Below are 11139 nucleotides of genomic sequence, written 5' to 3'. Positions count from 1 at the left end.
AAATATGATTTGTATTTTGGAATACTTAAATACTTTTAAATTTACTTAACTATTTTTAAAAGACAGTACTTCAGTACTTCAACTTCAGTAAATGTTTTATCAGGTAACGTTTACTTGTAGTTGAGTAAGATTTGACTACCAGTATCAATATCAAAAATATCAGTATCAATTAACTCAAGTACTACTGTTGATTACTTTGTCCACCACTGAATATTTTGCAAGATAATATTTCAATTGGCAATATTTGGCCCACCGTCGAAGTTATTATATAATAACCTATGGCGTAACGACACAAGAATAGGCCCATAAGCAACATTATCTGGGTGGGCCCCATAATGTACAACACCCCATCCCCCCCGCCCAACCATTACGCACATTTTACATAAGGGTTGGTTTTAATCTACGCTCTGAATTACCCATAATTCCAAGTCGCAGTGTGAAAAGTAAAATAGTCAAATACATTATTCTTTTAAGATCTTTATTGCGGTTTAAAACATATTATATGGGTGTGTTTTTTTTTTACCAACAGTCCAATGAACTTTACACAGTTATTAACATAGTAATTAATAGTGCTTTGCTATTGTTTTCGTGTTTAAACGGCTCACCATCCTGTTAAATTCTGCTAAGTGTTAGGGTATAAATAAAATCCGGTCAGGCACCACTTTGTCAAAGGGGTTTGAGAAGAATTTTTCACACCTTCACATCTGCAAAGAGACGTCCTAGTCCACATTTGCGTAGGGGGCCAACCATTCAAGATGTAATTGTTTTAAGACTAGACGTTTTAGCGATTTAAGATATCTCTAATTATATTTTGACTAGTCAAAATACCTATTCCAGATATCTCTAATAACATTCAGACTAGTCGAAATGACGTCAGATTTACCCTTAACTTGTATGGAGACGTCAATTTAAGATATCTAGAATGAATTACTGACTATTTGAAATACACATTCAGATATCTACGATTAAATTACGACAAGTCGTAAAGTTATTTCAAGATATCTCGATTTCAGTTTGACTAGTCATAATAATTAAATATATCTCAAATGCCACGATGATTTATGATATCTTAAATGTATTTTAGGAAATTTAAAGATATCCTGATTTGTAATTTCGACTATTCGAAATTCCTTTTAAGATATCTCTAAATGAATTTAAGATATCTTAAATTATTCAGCTTTTTGCATTAAAGATATCTTAAATTGACATTCTGACTTGTCAAAGTGTGTTTTTTTTCTTGTCAAAATGTATCTTAAGATATTATGGATGGTCAGACGAAACCGAATTTATGTTAAAAAGGCTTGCCATACACGGAAGACTGTTGATTCTTCAGAGGCTGCAGCGGCAAAGATGGGGATTAAAAAAAGTGGACAGAGCGAGGTGCTGTTGCAGCTTGAGACCCGGACCAAATTTTCCGAGCACAGAAAAGGAAAAGAGGCGGGATCGATGTTAGATAACATGATCATTTCCCTACTGCCAGAAAAGCACATCGCTGCAGCAAACAGAAAGGGGTACTTGTACTGCCATGGCTGCAGCTGTGTGGACGAATCGAGGTCGTCGGCTCCAGGCTCTGCTACTGAGAGGATCAAGATCAAATCACTCCGCTTTAAAAACAAACTATGACGCGCTGATCATCGGAGGAGGTGAAAATAAGTCACAAAGTTTTGGAAACTAAAACTTGGAGTGCCATGTCTGTGATTTGGATTTGCTGAATTCAGCATGTCTAATTTTACCTGCTTTTTAACCTGCACAATTCAGATGCAACTAAACACCAAGCTTTTATTTTGTTCATGCAATTGAAATGTAATCACATGCAAAACCTGTTTTCTCTGCAGGGCATAACGGCCTGGTGGCAGTGAGTTCATGCAATTATTTCCTAACCTGTTTAGTCTTTACACCTGTATATCTTCCAGCATGGGATCAAAGGTACTATGTGTGTGCAGGCTGCCTATCTTCAGAAGGGAGGTGTGAAGACTGCAGTGCTGGAACGCAGACATGTGCTTGGAGGAGCTGCTGTTTCAGAGGAGATATTTCCTGGTAGGATGGATCCAAACAGGAAACAAACCTGCGTAACTAGTTCACAAGAAACGAGTCATGCAATTACAATAAACAGCTGATTATGTGAACTAACAAAGCAATAGGTTTTAATTGTTCATAGTATCAGCTCATGAGTTTTTATTTTGCAGCTTATAATATAAACTAAAGGAATGAGGTAATAAGCTTACTCAGTGCAGTGGCTTATTGGGCAGTTCTAGGTATCACTTCATGGCACGTTCTTTATTCATGAACATTGGAAGAAGTATTTTTATTAATTTCCTTTCCAAGTAGAAGCAAAGAAAAAACAGCTAAAATATTTAGTTTTTTTCAATTATCTGTTTTTCGCTTTACTTACTATACTGTTTTCATTCAGTCTAAAAGAAAATCTCTTGTCTTCAGGTTTTCACTTCTCCAGGTGTTCTTATTTGCTCAGTTTGTTACGACCTCACATTTACAGGGATCTCGAGCTTAAGGTATAAAGATCCAAATCACTTCCAAACATTTCATTTACTGTCTGAACCAGATATTTACATAAACTGTATAAAAGTGTACTCGATATTCCATTTGTCACTGACAGACATTAAATTAGTCTAAATTCCCTGTTTAGATTTTATATCTACTTCTGGTTTACTCAATGTGAGAAGATGTTCTTTTCTCTTGATGCAATTTAACTTAAAGGGAAACAGTTTCTCCAGCAGCTGCACAACATAATGCAACAAACCCCTGCACTTCCCTATGAGTAATTGTGATTATTTTAGGGGAAAAAAAATAAATAAATAAAAATAATAAAAAATTGTTTGATAAAATGACAGATCCTGCCTACAAAAACATACATAAGTGTATTTTCATGCTCAAATTTGACTTTCAATGCTTCTTCCTTGTAGGGGGAATTTCCATGGTTGCCAGCATCTTAAGAGCTAACTTTGCTTACGGTCAAGGGAGAAATAATTTTGTTTTACCTAAAATTTGTATTCTCTGGGAAATGTACACTCTCTGCTTTTCCTTTTGTATGAAAGCTGACATACTGTTTATAAGTGCTTCTGATAACAGATGTAAAAAAAAGTGTTTTTTTATTCAGTTTATGTAAAATTCTGGTTTCAACTGCATTTTGCTGATGTCTTACACTCTTAAAATGAATGCACAAGTGATATCCCTGTTTTTCTCAATTTCTTTGTTTTTTATTTGTGTGCAGAAACATGGGCTGAATGTATTCATGAGAGACCCCCATTCTTACACCCCCATGTTGGAGGAGGGTGTAAAGGGGGCCCCACCAAGGTCCCTTATCCTGGGTTCAGATCTGGCAAAAAACCAGGATGAGATTGGCAAGTTTTCACAAAAGGACGCTAAGGTTTATTTAAGCATATTTAATAAATGACTGTGTGCTGTGTGTGACCTGTTTTGCTGCATGAAAACTAGTGATGAGTTGATGAGGCGTCATGAAAGATTGAAAACTGTATTGATACTGCCTTGATTCTATGTTACTCAATACTGACACCTACTGGACCTTTAAAATCCCTACATCCAGCCTATTTGACAGACTAAACTACCACTGATTTGATAAACTAGTACAATAATAAGTAATTCTGTGTTAAATAGTATATTTTCTTATCTTCGTTTCAAATGAAAATAGCTTTAATATTTTTAGATGCAGTCAATAAATGGTGTGAACACATTAACATTTAGCTGAACATGTGAATTGTCAGTTTTAGTGGAAGTTAGTTGAGGACCCAAATGCAGAGACGGAAGGCGGCAGAGATGCAGCTTTAATAATGATTTAAAGGAAAACAGAAGCAAAATTCCACAAAAAACAAAAAAAAAAAAAAAAAATACCAAAAACCAAAAATTCAGGAGGCATCAGGAAAAACATGAGGAACTAAGAAACCAAACAGGAGGCATATATAAGGGAGACAGAAAAAATGGGAAGAGAAATTAGCTTAGGAGATGAGGAACAGGTGTGGACAGAAGTTGCTAGAAATTAGATAGGAGAAGGAGACTGACACAAGAGGGAAACAGAGGGTAAATAAAAAATGCATAAGAACTCAAATATAACCAAAAAATACCAGAAAAACACAAAATGGAAATAAACACTTAAACAGAACCAAAACCATGACCTTAATGAGAATATGGACTATGATAGAAAACAATAAGTAAAGTACTGTAAATTAAAAGTCAATTTGAATTTAATTTAAATTCCAATAACTCGAGTGATAATGAGAGGAAAAGAATGGTCCAATGAGAAAATTCAAACAAAAATGCGATCAAAATGGCCCCAGGCAGCTAAAACCTGTTTTTCCTGAGGCTGCTTCATATTTTTCATGAATCTGATAATGAACCTCAAAAGATCAGAGGAATTTTTTGGCAGATGCACTTATAAACAAATGTAGCGCAGTGAGTTCTTAACAGCTCCTGTATCAGTCATGGGACTTTCTTGAAACGATACGTGCGGTGATACAGGGTTTTACTCTAGGAGCTTGACGTATGCACCGACGCACTGGAGTTTCTGGACCCATCACTAGATTTCTCCTTAGACTGTCATTTGCTTTGCTTCCCTTTACTCTCCTACATTTTCCCCATTGTTTTTTAGAATTATCCAGAGTTTGCTGCATACCTTGAAAAGTTAGCCAGCGCTATCCACCCTCTACTAGACGCTCCACCTGTAGATATACGAGGAATTACTGCTGGATCACCAAGGAAGAGGCTGACCGCTGCCAAAACACTGCTGCCTTTTCTCAAATGTGGTTCGTGGACCAATCCATGATAAATGATTGTTTTCCATTTTCCTTTAACTTCAGTGCTTTAACTGGTTTCTTTTTGGATCCAAAGGTCTCAAACTTGGAGGAAATATTCCAGACCTTTATCAGATTATAACAGCACCAATAATGAAGGTGTGTTGGATCTTTTATCAAATGAAGCGCACCTTCTCGACTGTGTCTTTATTATTCGTCTCTTCTGTGTCAAAGATTCTCACTCAGTGGTTCGATTCAGAGCCACTGAGAGCAACATTGGCCACTGACGGTGTTATAGGAGCCATGACCAGTCCTAGTAACCCCGGTAGTGGGTGAGAAACATCTCTTGCTCACCATTATAAATGTACCGGAGCAGAATTAAATGCCAAATGCTTTCAAACAAGGTACGTACTCTTGCACCACGTAATGGGGGAACTGGAGAAAGAGAAAGGAGCATGGGGTTATGTGGAGGGAGGCATGGGAGGTGTGTCCCGTGCTATAGCAAAGGCTGCTCAGTCTTACGGAGTAGACATTTTTACAGAAAAGGTAAGGTGGTTGTTAAAAGTGATTATATTTTCCAATTTCTGCTTGAGGAACCTGGTTGGATGTTTCTCCACTGCGTCTTTGACAGGATGTAGGACGGATCCTCATTGATTCAGAGGGTGCAGCTAAAGGAGTATCCCTAAAAGACGGCACAGAAATTCACAGTAAAGTGGTTTTATCAAATGCCACCCCCTATATTACCTTTAAGAGCCTGACGCCGAAGGTAATACTGAGAATTGCATCTTATGTTGGCATTGCTCATGAAATTGTATGGCTGATCCCTAACTTCTGTTCATTAGGAGGCTCTTTCTGAAGAGTTCATGAAAGCTGTAGATCAGATAGACTATACGTCACCTGTTACGAAGATTAATGGTGAGCCTGTCCTGCTTCTGTTACAGCCTTCATTGTAATCTGTCCTATTTTGAAGTATAGCAGAATCCTAAAAGGGATGTTATGTTGAAGGTGTAGTACCTTCTTATTTTCCGTAAGGCTTCTTTTATTTGCATTTGGTTTTAGAATCCGACAGAAATGTATTCACTTTAAAGGAATTTGTAGTTACTGTCTAACGTGTGAAAATGTTTTACTTAGAGACTGCAATGTGAACAAGGAAGGAGAAAAAGAAGCCAATACGCAGCTACTTTGACAGTCAGGTTGATCAGTCCTTTACAGCACATTCCAAGAATAATATTAAAGAATTATTAGCTAATTTTAATGTAGAAAAAGAAAATAAGTGAACTTCCAGAACAAAATTATTCATCAAAGTTAAAAGATGACCTGAAACTAACCTAGGGATGTGCAATAATACAGTATTGGTATATATTGTGATCAGAACTACATGGCATTACGGAGAATTAGGGTAAGAGAAAAGGATTCAGTCTCCCAACCTCTCAGGGCCACTCGTATCAAGGCTGGCTGAAGGGCTGGCCTATTCTAAAGGTTATGATTAAATAGGTTTGGGTTACATTTTTAATTCTGGCTCATATCAAAATCGACTGATATAAAAGCATTGCACTATGGGTCACAGATTAAGTTTAGTTCCATAAATTCATGCCTGCAAAATTGTAAAATCATAATTTTCATCTTTCAAATTTCCAACAGTTTGACATTGAATGTTTTTTTTTCTTAACATGTTAATTGAATTTAGGAACTTAAAAGTTTATTGGCATATTTACTGCTCCTCTCTGGCCACATTTTATTCTTTTCTTTACACTAATACACTGTCATAGATTTTTGAACCAGAAGCTCTGGTTCACAGTCTCCGCCCCCTTATTCATCCCCAAGATGTTCTATAGGGTGGAGGTCAGGCCTATCAAATTCTTCTGCACCAAACTCCCTTATCTAGGTATGATCTCACATTAGGTCCCTTCTGCCCCAACTCTACACTTGAGGAAGAGCAGACAAAGACCTGACAATTGCCAGACCCATATTGCCTAATGGAAAGATATTGTTTATCCCTCCACAGAACATGTTTGCACTGGACTAACCACTTCATTTATTCCACTTGAACGCAGCTTTTTGAACACTGATTCCCATGTTATACTTGAGTAACTCTGATGCACACATGAAATTTGCAGGTCTGTAGGTTGTGACTTTGCAGAAAATTGGCAACTTTTTCACTATTCCTCCTAAAAGGCACTGCCCCCCTTCTTCTCTGTCACTGCGTTTTGGCTCCTTTAATGATGAAAGAATGTAACCGTTGAATTTATTAGAAAGATTAGATCCCATCATATGACCTCTCTCTTTAATTTGCCGAGCTCCTAAGAGCTAATGATCAGTTTACACATGTTTTATCGAAGCAGTTTGCATGCCTCATTCCTGCATTTTATTAACCTTTGGGATTTGTTAAAATGTCTTAAGAAATGGCAGAAGTTCTCTCCTTTTCATCAACTATAAAACAAAACTGTTCTTTTTGGGCATCTACCTCTTTAGTGGCAGTAGACAAGCTTCCAAACTTCCTGGCATCACCCACCCCACATAATAAACCTGGACCCCATCATCAGTGCTCAATACATCTAAACTGTGAACATGTGGATGTACTAGAGGCAGCGTATAAGGAGGCCATGAATGGGCGCCCCTCAGCAAGGTATATCCTATTTTTCCATTCTTCTGTTTCAGAATCATTCATATTCATTGCAAGTCTTTATTACTCTGAAACATAAATTGGTACTTTTAACACAGAATATTACCCTGCTTAGCCTTTGATTGGATGAATATTTTTGCTTCTACTCTGTGAAAAATATATGCAGTATGATTGATTAATTAATATAATATGATTTCATACTGATTCAATATTTTATAAGTAGATAGTTGGAAATCACCTGCCAACCATATGAAATAGCTAATTAAAAAAGCTAGTGAAGAGTAATCTGTATAAAACCTGTACTGTATTATGTTCTCCTCTCCTATAGACCTATGTTGGAGATGACCATTCCATCTGTTTTGGACCCCACTTTAGCTCCCCCTGGCTGCCATGTAGTGTCACTGTTCACCCAGTTTACCCCCTACCACATAGAAGGCAGGGAGTGGACCGAACAGGACCGAGAGGCATTTGCAGACACTGGTTAGAGACACAAATTTCATTTATGGTAAAAATATGCCTTGCTAACATTTTCTCTTGCGGACTACATTTAAATCTGGTGAATACAAGTCGGCAGAAAGTGTTTATTATAAAGACCTTTTAAATTCTTAAACAAAGGTGTTTGTTTGACATATGGATAACCTTTTGATTGCACCAGCTTCAGTTAAAAAGTCTCTGTCTGTTTTTGTAGTTTTTGACTGGGTGGAACAATATGCCCCAGGGTTTAAAAGTTCTGTCGTCGGCAGAGACATCCTGTCACCCCCAGACCTGGAAAGGATCTTTGGACTCACCGGAGGGGTACAGACTGTACACGTCACACATCCTAAAACTGAGTAGCCATTTGAATGTTGACACGCAGCTCATTTGTTTGACACAGTCAGCTTTTTGCTGAAGGGGGAAGTAATCTTGGTCCGTCACAGAGCCTGTTGCCTAAGCAGTTAATGGTTAGAGGCACATTTCAAACTTTTGAGTCAGAATCAAAGTTCACATCAGCTCTTTTAGTTAACTGATCTGTTTCTAGACACTGTATGTGTGTATTTCTGTGTTTTAACTCTGTACCTGTTTAGGTCAAAATCACAAACAATAGCAAACATTTTGAGCCTGTTTTCACAGAATATCTTCCATGGATCAATGTCTTTGGACCAGCTCTACCTAGCACGACCTTTGCCCTCACTCTCTGACTACCGCTCACCAGTTAAAGGCCTCTATCTGTGTGGCAGTGGCTGTCACCCAGGTAGAATTTTTTATTTATTCCTAGTGGGATAATAAACTGCTTTATTGTTGTTTTATATTGTGGAATTATAGTCATTATTATTTTGTTTTTATTTTTGGACAGTATTAGAAAATAACTACTCAGTCATTCAAAGCTGCATTTTAACTGTTGCTTTGTTTACTTGCTCAGATGACTAAACAGTGAGTGATTTTTATGTGTTTGGTGATTCCCAGGTGGCGGCGTGATGGGCTCTTCTGGGTGGAACGCAGCACTAACTGTTCTATCTGATCTGAAACATCACAGAAATATATGACTGCATTATTGCTGGGTTCATAAACCCTTCCATTACTGTATGCGTATGTCAGCAAAACAGTTTTATGAAACTGCAACACAAACGTCAGTCTTGCATAAGTACTAATACCCTTTGAACTTCAAGTTTGGTAATACTTCACCGAGGATTTTTTACTGTATTTACTGGGAGGTTATCTGATACAACAACACAACATAGAGTATAACTGTGTGACCCCAGTATTGTTATGTATTTCCTTCCATTTATCTTCCCATCAACTCTGAACTTTGATTTTAACTTCTGAAATTTGTGATTATTTCTAACCAAAATTATGATTTTATGTAAAATTGTACTAACAGAGATTTTGTACATGTTTCACCCCAGGCTTTTCGGTCCTTTACTGGGGAGTGGTGGGCCAGTGGTTAGTGCATAGAGCTTGGAGCTTTGAGGTTCTGAGTTCAAGCCCCACTCCTACAGACTGCCACTCTGGGTCTCTGAGCAAGACCCTTTACCCCCGATTGCTCCCCCGATCGCAGCCCACTGCTCCACAAGGGGATGGGTTAAATGCAGAGGTACATTTCTCCAATGTTAAATCAATAAAGTTTGAATTATTATTATTCAAAAGCTTGCTTGCACAGAGTCCAATGTTGCAGAACTTACTTACTTCTACTTGCATGCATGCATCTGCGTGACAGCTGCAACTCTCTCTACCTTTCTGTGTGGCGACGAACCCACTTCAAGCATTTTACCACCACTAAAAGGCCTCGAGTGTGACATTTACTGTCTTACTGTTGGTAAATACAGTGTGATTAAAAATGTGTGCCTCAGCCATTTCAAAAATTGCATTTTGTTCAATTGGAATTATTTTGCAAATGCAATTAATTGCCCAGACCTACTCTAAACTGCTTTGATGTCTTTGCTGGCGAGAATCAGCCCCAAACATGATGCTGTCGGCACCATGATTCTTAGTGGAGAGAGCGTGTTCTGAATGATATGAAGCATTTTGCATGTAACTTAACATTTTAAAATGTTATCATCTAGGCAGAGCACCTTCTCCCACATATTTTTGTCTCTCCTTATTTCTTCTTGCCATTCTTCCATAAAGATCAGATTTGTGGGGAGCTCAACTGATGATATTCCCATCAACAGATTCTCCCACCTGAATTTCTCTGATTAATGCTCTTGTCCCTAACATATCAGTCCTGGGCTATGTCTTGCTTTATAGATTATTAGAACTCTGAAAAACACATTTTGATTGGAGAATGTAACTGATATGTACCAATCTATTCAAATGTTAATGATCTATTATAGAAATTGCAGCTCAATGTATAAAACTGGTACAAAACTTAACTGTTCTTCCAAAGAACATTTTTAAGGTAATCTTTAACAAAAGTAAGACTTTTCAATCATGGAAATGATTTATCACAAAACTTCAAAGTATGTGAAATAAGTAAACAAATAAATTACATGAAACTGGTTTTGTAATGTTTATATTATTACAACTGGTGTATGGTTAGAAGTTTTATGGTTATTGCTTTTTTTTTCTTTCAGATTGTGATAGTGGAGCTTGTTTCAAGCCATTAAGTAATCAGTCCGGTACTTTAACAGCTATAAAGCTTCCATTTAGAGCCGCATAATATATTACGTCACTTTATCAGTGTGTGAAATGTTGCAATTGTCTGGGACTGCTTAGATGGAATAAATTATATTTAGCGTCAAACATTCAAGCTCTGCATGAAAATAATTCTTAACCAATAGGATGGATTTAGAAATATGGAGTTATATAGACTCTTATTATCTAGACCTTAAAGGTTACCTATTAGTAGGATGGGTGATAGAAAATAAACAGATCAAGAAAAAGATTGAAGAAAATGGGGGTTAAAAGCATTAATTCCTTCCAAATGATTTCCTGTTGTATTGGTTATTTGATTTCCTATTGGATCAATGAAGTATTTTTTGAATGGAATTAAATATTTATTTAAAAATAACGCAATATTCACTTAACAGAGGAAGTCAGCAATGTCAATTTTTGAAATTATATAGTAGCTGAGCTAGAGGGCCCCATCAACTGCTCGACAACAAAGAAATACACAGGGGGAAAATCTATGTATGCGTACACCCAGGAGGATTAGAAAGATCAAAAATATTTGTATCGTGGGGAAAAGCCATGATTCCCTGGAGAAATTGTATGCATGCAAAAGCAAATGCAGTAACCCATTATGGAAATATTTCATGCTTTTGACTAACTTACCTG

At 37.1% G+C, this 11139-nt stretch overlaps 1 protein-coding gene across 2 annotated transcripts; it reads left to right on the top strand.

Moving 5' to 3' along the window:
- Positions 1 to 1333: 1333 nt before the first annotated feature.
- On the top strand, positions 1334 to 9165 carry pyroxd2 (pyridine nucleotide-disulphide oxidoreductase domain 2). 2 transcript variants are annotated; one of them, XM_038296229.1, is made up of 16 exons: positions 1336 to 1643; positions 1836 to 1855; positions 1944 to 2037; positions 2437 to 2510; positions 3230 to 3385; positions 4622 to 4775; positions 4861 to 4922; positions 4998 to 5095; positions 5168 to 5309; positions 5395 to 5529; positions 5606 to 5678; positions 7236 to 7389; positions 7715 to 7866; positions 8075 to 8181; positions 8497 to 8617; positions 8830 to 9165. In XM_038296229.1, the coding sequence occupies exons 1-16, from the start codon at positions 1526 to 1528 to the stop codon at positions 8907 to 8909; spliced, it is 1740 nt and encodes a 579-aa protein (XP_038152157.1). In that variant the 5' UTR covers positions 1336 to 1525; the 3' UTR covers positions 8910 to 9165. The 2 variants fall into 2 exon arrangements, 1 of the variants encoding a protein (XP_038152157.1); XR_005281748.1 differs by lacking the exon at positions 8830 to 9165 and having other exon boundaries at positions 1334 to 1643; positions 7715 to 7891; positions 8497 to 8530.
- The last annotated feature ends 1974 nt before the right edge of the window (positions 9166 to 11139 follow it).

Source organism: Cyprinodon tularosa, unplaced genomic scaffold (assembly GCF_016077235.1).
Source record: "Cyprinodon tularosa strain WSP-4 unplaced genomic scaffold, ASM1607723v1 ctg37, whole genome shotgun sequence".
Taxonomy (NCBI): domain Eukaryota; kingdom Metazoa; phylum Chordata; class Actinopteri; order Cyprinodontiformes; family Cyprinodontidae; genus Cyprinodon; species Cyprinodon tularosa.
This window is presented reverse-complemented; position numbering and strand designations above follow the sequence as displayed.

Excerpts from the sequence above, each read along its gene's own strand:
- pyroxd2 (XM_038296229.1), top strand. The coding sequence starts at position 1,526 with ATGGCTGCAGCTGTGTGGACGAATCGAGGTCGTCGGCTCCAGGCTCTG. Across the intron at positions 3,386-4,621 it reads TTTCACAAAAGGACGCTAAG|AATTATCCAGAGTTTGCTGC; the intron begins GTTTATTTAAGC and ends ATTGTTTTTTAG. Across the intron at positions 5,679-7,235 it reads ACCTGTTACGAAGATTAATG|TGGCAGTAGACAAGCTTCCA; the intron begins GTGAGCCTGTCC and ends CTACCTCTTTAG.